At 46.1% G+C, this 13354-nt stretch overlaps 1 protein-coding gene across 1 annotated transcript in view; it reads right to left on the reverse strand.

Moving 5' to 3' along the window:
- Nucleotides 1-324: 324 nt before the first annotated feature.
- The window catches only part of Tgfbr3 (transforming growth factor beta receptor 3), a 188255-nt gene continuing 175225 nt past the window's right edge, over nucleotides 325-13354 (reverse strand). Inside the window, exon 17 of the mRNA XM_059274900.1 lies at nucleotides 325-3468. Coding sequence (XP_059130883.1) covers nucleotides 3350-3468 — 119 coding nt within the window. The 3' untranslated portion in view covers nucleotides 325-3349. The remainder of the gene's footprint in view (nucleotides 3469-13354) is intronic.

Consider the following 13354-nt stretch of genomic DNA (forward strand, 5'->3'; position numbering starts at 1 on the left):
AGCCCTCCACCCCCTTGGGCCCTTGCCTCCCCCTCCACCCCCTCTGCCTCCCCGTCCACCCCTTGTCCCTTGGGCCCTTGCCTTCCCCCTCCACCCCCTCTCACTCCCCCCTCCACCCCCTCTGCCTCCCCCTCCACCCCCTCTGCCTCCCCCTCCACCCCCTCTGCCTCCCCCTCCACCCTCCCCCCCCCTTCCTCCCCTCTCCACCCCCTCTGCCTCCCCCCTCCATCCCCTCATCTTCCTCATGGGTCCTCTTGCAGCAGGGGTAATCAGAGCTGTGTCAGCCCAAGGGGAGAATTTAGTGATGACCAAGACAGACATCAATTAATAATTGATATATATCTTTTTATTATGCACAGATAAAAGAATTAAAACTGTGGTTATCAAAACTATACCTCTAAGCAAGGTCACAAAGACGCTGACTCACAGAACAGGAAAGGTTACGGCAGGGGTGTTCAAACTGGCCACAGGGATTTTCAGGGTATGCTCTTACCCTCACAGATGAAAAACAGTAACAATTTCAGGCTCATTCAGGAAAAACCAGAACAGAGGAGTATTGTATTTAGAAACTGATAATAGTCCTTCCTAGAAAAATATCTGTCAGTTTTATGAATGAACCCCCGAATAAAACAAACAGGGTTAAAAAAAAGTTTGCATACACGACTCATCCGACAAAATGTGCTCTGTTAACACAACCAGCAGTACACTCATCATTCAAACCATGAGGTAGTTACAGTACAAAAAGAAGGGCCCGCGCCTGCGCACCCCCACACACTCAGGCATGCCTGCCGAGAACACACACAGGAAATGGATTTACAATCTCATTACCAGACAAGCAAGAGACCATTTTGTGTTTAGGAAAAAAACCTGCTACATGACCAGCTCAGGCAGGAAAAAAACTCCAACCTTTGAAAATGCAGCGTTAACAGCTGGCGAACACCACAACACGAAGAGCTACAGGGCGCTGCACAGACAGTCACCTTGGACTCGAGCAGTCCAGCGTGGCCTCTGATCACCGTGGGGTTCCCCAGAAACACAAGACTTTGCAGGGGGAACTGGGTTCAGCCAGTCTTAGCAAACTTGCAGAATAGTTACGAAGTTAAAGCTTGCACTTTGTATCAAATCTGTGAAGGGTGAAGCAGTCAGCAACACTGTAACCAGAGGCTGAGGAGGAGACCCCAGCTTACACTTCAGAAATACTTAATACATTCTCCAATACGGAATCGGGTTTCTTGAGCTGAGTAATACTTCTGATAATGACATCCAAGGAAATAAAGGCGATTTTTTTCTTTTCTTTCTCCTAAAAATCTTTTCATTTGTAAGTTAATTTAAGATTATAAAATCATTGGCAATGTAGTATCTCTCTCAAAAATATACATTTAAATATATTACAAATTTAACTCCATCCATCTAGGAAATGAAATTTTTTAATACCTTCCCATAGCTAATTTTCTTTTTAACAAGATGGAAAAGTTTTTTTTTTTAAAGTAACTGATCAGAAGAATTCACAGTAACTGAAATTAAACATTTCATATGGAGTAACTTAAATTTCTTTAAAACATTTAAATATATCTCTATACAGATTTTTGTAGTAAAATATAGCTATAAGTGTTTTAAAGACTCTAGTCTTCTTTGAAGACATCTTTAAACATCTTTATACATAGAATATACTTAACAATTACATTCTGCTGAAGGTTAGGCAAAGCGCATTACTTTTAAACCCAGGTAGCATAATCTAGGTCCTCCACAATGACAACTTCATGTTACAAAACAATGAACTGAAGAAAAGTAGTTCTCTAATCTCATACCAATTGCACTTATATGTGGAAATCTGAAATATTTTCAATGTATCAATGCATCAATCTGAAGCTGTCAGCCCTGAAGGAATCTGCTTTGGTTCAAATTATCCCAATTGGCTAAAAGCCATGCCATCCATCCATCCAGTTAGACTAAGGCTCAGTGACTGAGAGATTATCCATCTCCATTCATTTGCCGGGTTTCTACTGAAGTTTTCATTTACGACGCCCAGGCACAACTGCCTGACTTTCAAGGCAGTGGAGTTTGCTCGTGAGTATTTCAGGCTAGAATCTAGCTCATTCTAATTATGGAATCTTAAGTTTGGAGGAATTCTAGAAAAACAATATTATTTAATTTGCAGTGGGTCTGGCATGGAGAGTCCCCTCTGGGGTTCAGTTTTAGCAAAGAGCTGTCACTGAGCTCTGACTGTTAAAGTGGCATCATATTACTCTGTTGATGGAAGTTCACCTGAAACCCTTTTTTTATGAGATACTTTAAAGTTAGTGCCCTTCTCCTTTTCTCTGCATCCTTAGGGCAGAACTGGTGACATCATGATGACCCAAGGCAATCCCTAAGGATCTACCTCCTGGAAGGGTCTGGCTTTTATAAAAGGGTTCATCAGAAAGGTCCATGTGCTCGGAGTCCAGATAGTCTACCACACATAACTCATGTTCCGACTCTGGAAGCATAGAACGTTTTTCAGGAGGGTGTAGTCATATCTCCAACGTGCAGATGCCACACACTTGTGTTTATATGCCCATACAAATGCACACAGCACCTTGCAAATTCCTTCACTTACCAATGGATCCCACCCCCCTGAAGTTTAAACATCAGGACAAAATGTCAGAAACAGGCACAAACCTGTTGTTCTATACTTTGGCCATTTTCTGTTTTTGTATGCCTGTAAGAATAAACAAATTTGGCCTTAAGACACTTATGGAGTTGACATGTGTGTGCGTGTGTGGAGGAACAGGAATCAGCATTCATTTTGGCCCAAGAAAGGAATGTTGCCTTGACAAGTGGCAGGGTATAGCTCCTCCAAGGCTAGCAAGCTAAACAGGGGACCATGTAGGGTGTGGCAGGTCAGAAGTGGGTACCCAGAGAGAGATGTAGATCGGATATGGAGGGTACATTTCTTCTATGTTACATCTTAGTTCAGCTAGAGGATCTTTGGCCATGTCTCCCTGGTTCTACCCTCTGTCTTCCTTGTATTATCCCCTTTACTCTGGGTAAAACTTATGACCCCAAATGATGGATGTTTGGACACCTGGACAAAGCAGCATTAAAAAAAAAAAAAACTAGCATGTTTCACATTGAAACCCTCATCCTGTGAGGGGCTGGAGGAAAAGGCCACCAGCTTAGCTTTTGTGTGTGACAGATGTCCAGGGGTCACATTTACATTGGCTGTGATGAGGGGTGGGTACAACAAGCTATCTGTACACTGAAATTCGCTCTCTCTTTACAGGGAACCCAGATCAAGCCTTCCAAGTCTGGACACGCAGCACTGGCATCAGGCCCTGCCCTGGCGGTGGCAGTGGGCATCTGGCTCTGGCTAGGCTGTACTGCTGCTAGAGCACGGAGTACTCTGAGTGCTGCCGATGCTGTGGGCCGCGCTGCTGTTTTCCGAGGCCGGTGGCGAGGTAGGGACTTGCTGCCTTCTTGCGGTCTCCCCTGTAGTTAATAAAGACATGTTACACACATGCATTCTGGAAAGGAATGCCCCCCTCCCCCGCTTTCTTTGACATTTTACCTGGTGTGACATTTTAAATGGTGACATTTTCTTAACTATAGGCAAAAGCAGATTGGCTGGAGGGTCTTGCATTATACATTTTTCTGGTTTGTTCTTGTTTTTGTAAGTCAAAAAGAGTGCTTTCTATCTGGCCTGTTATAGCTAGGATCTGTGGTGGCTGATGATAAATACTCTGGATTCTAGGGCCTACAACTCGGGGGTGAACCTTCTGAACACCAGGAAACCACATAGTCAAGCACAGCCGTCTACAACCATCTAACAAATTCATGACCAAGAACCACACGACTGAGTTATACAATTAATCACAAAACGATATCATAATGGCTTATGTAGGTTTGTAACTGTGTACTGGTCAACCCCTTTTTGTGCCAGAGATGGAACCTAGGGCTTTGCACACACTAGGCATGAGCTCTCTCTCCCCAAGGCCTTTACTTCAAGGCCTTGTCTGAAACTGGGCTAGTGTGGCTGAGAGTTTGCCCTGGCTACAGCACAGAAAGCTTTATGTACCCAGCATGGAACCTACCTGAGAAACAGGAGTGGGGAGTGCTATGGGAAAACCCTTTGGGGCAAGGCTGCCAGCTAACAGCCTCCTTCGCTGGGGCTTCTGTTGAGTTCAACGTGTCTATCTCCCAACACTTTAGCATCCCACTTGTCATTACACACCCCACTGCATTACAGCTCAACCCATTCTTGGTGCCAAATGTGCAACGCTCTGGAGAGGGAGCAAAGCTCAGGTCACACACATGGTTTGCATTTAACTGTGTAAGAGGCCCTACAGTCTAGTCTCTTCAGTAAAACCGGCCTCACACCAAAAAAACAAAAGCAGAAAACCCCTCTAGGTAGAGGAAAGTGATAGAGACTCTTAGCAACAAAACAAACATGCCAAACTTCTCAAACTTCTCGTTTGCAGTCTCAACCCCCACCAATGAGAAGGCCCCAGCGGCCCAGTCTGTTTATGAGTTCTTTCCTGTCCTGCTGAAATACACATCTATCAGCCAGAGATAAGCAACCCTCCTTCAACTTCCTGACAACACAACACTGCAGCAGCTAGAACAGGCTCTGACCCCGGAGCCAGCTTGGGAACTAGAGGCCTGTCCTGCCTTCCATTGCCTTCCTGGGGCCCCTCAAAAATCTCTGCCAAAAGAGCCGTTCTGCAAAATGCAGAACAGCTCATGCCCTGGGTCAGGTTTCAGTTTTTCCTGACACCCGTTTTATGAACCACAGCTCCATGGACCTTTGCATCCACCTCAGAGCACTTGAGGCTGTTGCATGTGCATTTGGTCCTTGCATTTCCTCTAATTAGTTTTTCTTCTGGGACTGGAGGGACGGAGAGAGGAAAGGGTCAGTATTCCCGAGCAGCAGGCAGACACTGTTTTAATGCTCTCCTTTCCTGGAGTATTTTGTATCTTCTCCAGCACTGCCCCTTCAAGTGTGTATGTAATCAAGGGTAGGAAGCTTGCCCCAAGAGTAGTATCATTTTGTCAAAAATTTACTTTCTCCAAAATTGGAGATTATTTCTAGAAAATAATACAATCTTTTTTCTTTCTCCTCCCCTTCCCTTCCCCTCCCTTTCCCCCTTCCATGTTTTTCTTTTTCAGTGCTAGAGTTTGAACTCAGAGCCTTGTAAATGACAGGCACATGCTCTACCCCTGAGCTATAGTCCCATATATTTCCAGCCCTTAACTATTCTGATGTGTACACACACACACACACACACACACACACACACACACACACACACGCACCCCTTTACAACTCACATGTTGATCCATTCTCAGTTGGATCCTCATGTTACCCATTAGAAGGTTAAGGTGGGCATACAAACCCATCTATCAATCTATCTATCTATCTATCTATCTATCTATCTATCTATCTATCTATCCGTCCATCTGTCCACCGTCTACCCACCCATCCATCCATCCACCCATCCATCCATCCATCCATCCATCCATCCATCCATCCATCCATCCATCCATCCAGTGCTGGAGCTGAACCTAAGGCCTTGGACTTGGCTAAGTAAGCACTCTATTACTGGGTTAAATCTCTAACCCCTGAACTTCCTAAAAAATCTTCCCATTTAAATCAAGGGTACACTGGTCTAAGAGGAGGTTCCTTGTCATCCCCTTGGGCTCTGCTGGCCTTGTGAGCTTGGTCTCTAGTAGCTGAAGCAGGACATCCTTGCTCATCTAGTGCTATGTTCACATTTATTTCTTCCAGAACAGGACAAATGCTTGATGATTCATGTTCAGGAAAAATGTCACTGTGTCCTGCCCAGGAGGTTCAAATATCTGCTTCCTGGTATCTGATTGCCAAATATAATTTGTTGCTGGGTTAGTTTATTTTAATCAGTGCCCATTAAACAGAGATCTTGTAACTTATAGAGTCTTGGAAACTCTTGTCTTGGTAATGCAAAAATGCTTCCTAAAGTAAAACCCCAGAGAGAGAATAAAAGAACCCTATACTCAAGAGTGTAGGGTCTGCCCCAAGGTGGGTGAGACACACTAACCTGATACTCTGATCACTTCAGTTCAAGGCACTGTTCATCAGAGAGAATCTGTCAGGGAACCCCTCCCCAGATCCTGGAGCAGGTGACTATCTGGATTAGAGGAATCTGTGAGCTCTGGCATTGAGTGAGAGACCCTTCTCAATATATAAGGTATAGTGCGATCAAGGAAGATATGCAAGGTCAACCTCTGGTGTGCACACACACACATACACACACTCACACTCTCTCACACACACTCACATACACACTCACGCACGTCCTCTCTCTCCCTCTCCCTCTCCCTCTCTCTCTCTCTCTCTCTCTCTCTCACACACACACACACATACACTCACTCTCACACACTAATACTAATCTTAAGACAAGGAAGAGAACCCTTCCACAGACTAGCTCATCTGCCCTGTAGCTATTTTCACATGTAAAACGTAATATTTCTCATATAACCAAATTTTAATTTTTTTCATCCTCTGGCAAAATAGGAAAAGCTTCCCCTCCCCCCTTTCTTGTGAGCTGGAGGAAGCACTGTAAGAAAGTTCCTCACACTTCTGTTCCCATTGCCAGCACCGTTTCCAAGGAGTCCTTTGGCTTCCTGCTTTCCACCACAGTGTCACAAGTATCCTGTTGCTCTGGAGCATCCCTTGGGTGACAGGTATGACCAGGCACCATGTGGAGGAGGTAGGCTGGGAAGACCCTTCCGGCTGAGCAGAGTAGGCTCAGTGAAATGTTCTAGGATGGCTTGCTCCTCACACAGCAAACAGTCATCAGAACCTATGTGTTCAGTCTTTGTGCTTCTAAGATCTCAAACCACATGGGGGTGGGAAGAGAGAGTCAGCAGGAGGGGCCTTTGGAGCCTGGAGCATTCTAGACCAGGGGTGGGGGTGGGGAGGATGGATGGATAGAAGATGAGAAAAGCAAGGACTAATCCCACTGCCTCACATCCTAGCCTGGGCCTGGGCCTGGGTGACGCTGAGGATCTTTTTAGAAAGAGGGAAACATATTTCCCAAAAGACAATGGCTTTTATTTCTGTAGCTTGGCACATTATTGTTCAGATCTTCACAACTGGATTTTTTAAGGCATGTGTATGTATGTATGTCTATGTAACAATGCATGCATGCCCATGTGTGTTCAGGTGTGCACAGAGGCCAGAAGAAGAGGTTGGCTACCCTGGAGCTGGAGTTACAAACGGTATTGAGCTGCCTGATGTGGCAAATTTGAGTTTCTTCTTGAAGACTGAGCCTCTCCAGCCCCACTCAGTGGATTCTTATCTCTAAGTCTTCTCTCACAGTTTCCAGGAAGACATGATGAGAGATGTGACTAACATTGGAGGAAAGGTAACAGGAATCTAGGTTACTGAGCCCAAAGAAGACTGTGCAGGTGTCCTGGGCACCATTCCAGGGAGCAGAATCAGCTGTTCTTTATCTCCCTGGAGGTGAGGATGTAAGGAAATGGGTTTAAATGTCAGGGGCGGGGACTTAGGTGAGGCATAGAAAGAGGTCTCAGGTTATAAGGATTGGTTTGGCACAGACGGAAATTATGGGACCTCTTTCTTGAGAGATAGTTAAGCAGGAGGAAGAAAGCTTGTCCTTCAAGCCCATGTGTCAGCTGCAATTTTTCAGCAATTGGTACTGTTTTTTTGTTTTGTTATTTTCATACACTAACTGCAAGTAGTCATGGGCCTCTAAGGAAGGCAAGCTAGGCTACCTTCAGTTTGAGAGCTTTCAGTCACTTCTTACCTTTCCTAGAATCTGATCCTTCCCATGACGGTGAGTGGGGGTGGGGGAGGGGGGGGAGGGGGAGGTTAGTTGTTGCCATGAGTTCTGATGAAAAGAAATACTACTGCAAGGCGGGAGTTAAAGGTTTTCCAAATACCCTGCCTAGCTGTGGCAAATCTGCTCCCAGCTGCACTTCGGTTTTCTGCATCTTACATTAACTTGACTTTGTGATGAACGGAATGTGCTCCGAGTCGAGTCTGGCAACAAGAGAAGTGGGAGAGGACGGGGAGCCTGGTGGAGGAAGACAGCCACCTTTCTGGATCTTCCTGCCTCTTCCTCTGTGCTGGGGATCAGACCCCGGGCTTCCTGCTTGTTAGGCAAGCACTCTATCAAATGAGTTACATCCCCAGAACCCACCTATGTGCCTTTACAAGTCCTACATGCAGTTTATTGTTAACAAATCAGACTTAGAGCTCTCTAGTTTATTTTGCTGCCAGGCTTGTCACTGGAGCCTGGTAAATGCGGGGAGATGACTACTTCATGAGTTCCTGGAGGTGAGCCCTTAAACAAGAAACACAGATCAAAAGCCTCTCCAATGCCGAAGTCCATAAAATGTCAGCATTTCAGGCCGCTCTAAGGTGTAAGCAGAAAACAGTCTATGAGCAGGAGCACTGTGTTTCACAGAGCAAACGAGAACGCAGAGGCTCTGGCCCAGGACTGCCTGCTCCAATCCCTCAAGCTTCCACTCAGCATCTTCCACCAAACACACCATGTGTTCCAGGAACAGAAAACAAGCACACACCCCAAAGCCCACTGAGTCAGGAAAGAGCTTCAATTAGGAGGCTCTCCGCAGATGTCCATGTTTTTAGAGGTCTGGAGTGTCAGTGAAGCCCCCCACCCCCACCCCACTACCATGAAAAGGAAGTCACCAAGCTACATGAAGGCTTGATCACCGTGGGAGGCAAGGGAGCAAGTGAGCCCCAGGGTTAGAAAGATGGAGCTGGGTAGAGGAGCGTCTGCTGCGGCTGTGAGGACGGCAGGACCCCCTCTCTTCACAGAAAAGCCCCTCCCATTCTTTTCTAAACAAAATAGAGGGTTAGGACAACTGCCTCCCACTTTCCTGTGTCTGTCCCTTGCCTCCCCATTGATGATCCCCTCCTGCTCCTGAAAGCCACGCAGCTTCCTGCTGGGGAGCCTCACCTTCCTGACAAACTCACTAAGCTGTTGCTGTCCCATGGCTTGGCCACTGCTGGGATCTGGGTTTCCACCAGAACTACTGTTCGGGCCTGTTTGCTCTTCCTTCTTATACACGTGAGTTCCCCGAGAGAGCTGGGGCTCTGTGGGTCACTGTTCGGGCCCGTTTGCTCTTCCTTCTTATAAACCCGAGTTCCCCGAGAGAGCTGGGGCTCTGTGGGTCACTGTTTGGGGCCCCTTTGCTCTTCCTTCTTATAAACCTGAGTTCCCCGAGAGAGCTGGGGCTCTGTGGGTCACTGTTCAGGGCCCCTTTGCTCTTCCTTCTTATAAACCCGAGTTCCCCGAGAGAGCTGGGGCTCTGTGGGTCACTGGCACTGCACCAGTGCCCCGATCAGCACTTGGCATTTACTCACAGCCAAGAGTGTCACTGCATGAGTGACACAGTGAGTAGACTTGTAAACAAGCCAGAGATTAGCATATGCTAATCAGAGACAAACACACACACACACACACACACACACACACACACACACACACACACACACACGTGAACAAGCTTAGTATCTAAAAAGCAGCTCAATAATGAAAGCATTGGAGCCCGGTGTCCTCCGAGTGTGCAGACACGGGAAGAAGAAAGCAGACTGAAAATGTAGACCCCCACCAGCTGTCACATCAGTACTCTGGCTATTTCCCCTGTGCAGAGCAGAAGCTGACCAGTCATTTCCAAGGACTTCCTTTAAAAAACAGATTAATATACGTATCAACAAACCCCACAATGGGCAAGACTTCGCCAGAGGCAGCTGGAGATCGTGCTTTGTAGGCACACATAGACTTGTACCCCTCCTTCAATCTCACCAGAATGACAGAAGAGAGAGAGGCCTCTTAAAAAGCAGAATCCCAGAAACCAAGACCACAGCAATAAAACACTAGGGGCTGCTGGGGAACTGGGGGACTCGGAGCGGATGAAAGAGCCCAAACCTTGGCCATTAGTGGCAAAGGCTGAGAAACAGTCAATTCATGTCACAGCGGCTTCAAAAGTCCAGGCAATAGAGACATCAAACACCGAAGGAGCTGCTCAGGGCTGCACACAGTGGAGCAGGCTGAACTGCTGTACTGGAAGCCATATGGCTCCCCTGAGCTCCTTCTATCCCTCTGCTCATCCTCATCTGGGGGGAGGGTCATGCACCCCGTAGAGAGGGTGACGCTGAGGGTACTCATCCTCATCTGGGGGGAGGGTCATGCACCCCGTAGAGAGGGTGACGCTGAGGGTACCGGAAATGCCCAATCCCAGACACAGCTGAGAGCAAGGTGCGGCACCTGGAGGGATGAGCTGAGTGGACATCTACATGCTCTGCTGACATCGGTGCTCAGCCTCACGGCTGCTGAAGCCGAATGGCCTTGGTCCTCTAGAGACAGCCTAGTTTGTTTCCTCCAGAGCACGACATGTATTTGATTGTCCACATTCAGGAAAAGTGTCAGTACTGTGCCCTGCCCAGGAAGTTTGAGTATTGCTTTTCCCGTGTTGCTATGTCAGCTCATTTTATTAATACCCATTTTTTTTTTTTTTCAAAAAAAGGTTTGGAAACAGCAAGACCTATACCCTGCAGGTGGAAACAGGAAGGCCTGCTTCATGGAAAACCTGATGAGTTAGGAGGAAAGATGCAGGGAGGGGACACGGCCAGAACCTCCATATTCTTAAATGCTCCCGTATTGTATTGTTTTCAGATGGATGATGCAGGCACGAAGCAAGAGCAAGGAAACTCATAGTTCTTTAAAAATTTAAAGGTAGTGTATAAGTAACTGAAAGAGAGAGATGAGGAAGTGCAGGGGACTATTTAAAGAGGCTCATCTTTCAAATAAAATGATTTATATAATGAGAGAAGACAGGAAACAGAAGCATGGAAGGAGAGAGACAAGAAAGAATGAGTGAGTGATCCAGGTAAGTGACACACGCCTGTCACCTTAGTACTCAGGAGTCTGACACAGGAGGATGGCAAATTTGAGGCCAGTGTGGACCACACAGTGAGTTCAAGGCCAACCTATTCTACACTGAGATATCCTGCATCTCCACCACCCAAAAGAAACAAGAAAGAGAAGAAAGGAAGGGATGGAGAGAAGGAGGAACGGAATGAAGGACAAGCATTCCTAGGCTGGGAGCCCAATTAATTCCCAGCACAAAGTATGAAACCCCGTCTAAATCAAGGGACATTATTATAAAGATGATTCCAGGAAGGGATGGCAGATCACACAGGGACAGAGTCAGAAATCTAAAGCTAAATGGCCTCAAATCCTCAGCAGCAATCTTTAGAGCTAGAAGAAAATGAGCATTTTCAAAAGTCCAATGGGACTGATTATGATCTAATAGTCTGTACCATGCTCCTCTATCAAGGGTTTCTATAAAGTGAGGATATTTCAGACTCACAACATAAAGCAAACATGTATTTCCCATGTCCCCTTTAAGCCAAGAAGGAGGAAGGCTTGGAACAAATGGCATAAGACATTAAATAGGTCCAGCTGGCCTAAAAATTGTTTTATTTTTAAGAGGGGTGGGGAAAAGGGAGCGTATGTGTGCGAGTGAGTTGCTGGGAAACAAACCCAGGTTCTCAGAAGGGACAGCCAGCACTCCTAAATGCTGAGCCATTTCTAGTTATCTTCTTGTGGAGGAAAATGGATGGCAGGCATGGATGTCTTAAGAGATCCTAACAGCTGGCAGTCAGTAGACAAACTGATGATAAATGTCTAGAAAACTAAACTAATGGGGATGGGGTAGAGATAGGCAAGGAAATGCTACTGATCCTTGGAGAAACTAAAACACAGACAGGGAAAAGAATAGAACTAGCATGCTAAATGGCTAAATTGTGATTAGCATGTGGGTAGTCATAATCACAGAAACAGTGAGTCTTGATCTAACCAAGATTTCAGTGTGATTCTACTACAAGGTAAAAAAGAAAACTGCTGTGGGACGTCTTTCTGTATGTTGTGAATATGTGTTACTCTGATTGGTTGACAAATAAAGCTGTTTGGCCAATGGTGAGGCAGAATAAGGACATTCCAACTGGAGAGAGAGGAAGAGGAAAGGAGAGGCAGAGGAGATGCCAGCCTGCCATCCAGGGAGCAGCATATAATGGCACACAGGTAAAGCCACAGAACATGTGACGACATACAGATTAATAGAAATAGGCTTAGTTTAGTTATAAGAGCTAGCTAGCAGGAAGCTCGAGCCATAGGCCATGGCCATACAGTTCATAATTAATATAAGCCTCTGTATGTTTATTTGGGTCTGAGCGGCTGCAGGACTGGGCAGGACACAGGAAAACTTCTAGCTACAGGAAACAGATGCATAATTGGGGCATCCAGATAAAGTAGAAATAAATCCTCATTTTCTGTAGTAGGATGCTGACAGAGAAGATCCAGTGGTCTACTTGTGTTATTTAGAGATGTTAGTTAATATCCCAAAGAATCAGACAAGAGTAAAAAAAAAAAAAGTTACTTCAAAGAAAGAAAAAGAGTGAGGTAGCGAGGGGGAGTGAGGTAGTGAGGGGTCTGGTCTTGCAGTAAGTCTGCAGAACTAATTCTGGTGTCACACTATACACGTACTATTTTGATGAATAAAAACATTTCCCACAAAACACACACAAGAGCATTGGTCCTCTGGGAACCGACAGCCGCAAACACACCTATGCCTTTGGGGTGCGCGTCACCAGAGATGAGAAGTCTTGGACTAGAGCTATGCCTACCCCCAACCATCTTCTCCTCCCTCATGTCTAAACACGAGCCAGAGTTTTAAAATGGGCTCCTCTAAACAGAATCAGTGGAACCCGAAAGAGGTATCTCACTCTGTCCAGAGTTGTTATATGACAGTGGGAACCCTCCCTTTTTAGAGCAACAATGATTCCAGAAACATAAAGAGTCACAATCCAAATCTGTGACTTGGTTTGTGCTGTGGGAAATCTGGAAAACATGAGCAGAGGGGAGCCATCCAAACGAAGGGTTGTTTTGGACACAGAGGTAGATGCAGCCTGAACCCCCAAATAGACCATATAAGGTCTGAGTTCCACAGTTGAGCTTACTGTGGAACTTAAAAAGGGCTGAGTCAGTGTTTGGATGCCCATCGCGGCTTGCTGGCCACAGCATTCTGACCATCCCTGTTCGTCTACACTTGCTGCTGGCCGACCCACGTCAGAAATGTGCTGGGTTCTGAACCCAGCCCGCCTTGTGTTTGTAGAGCACTGAGATTAATTATGAGCTGCGCATAAAATGAACTGGGGGCCACAACTTCAACTGAAAAGAAATTCTGGAGTGGTATTGTAAGCAATGTCAACAGAGTTTAAGCCCAAAGGACAGTGTCTGTAGGCCTTTTAGTTTTTGAGTTGGCATAAACATAAACTGTTTTCTGG

Source organism: Peromyscus eremicus, chromosome 10 (assembly GCF_949786415.1).
Source record: "Peromyscus eremicus chromosome 10, PerEre_H2_v1, whole genome shotgun sequence".
In the NCBI taxonomy this organism is placed as follows: Eukaryota; Metazoa; Chordata; class Mammalia; order Rodentia; family Cricetidae; genus Peromyscus; species Peromyscus eremicus.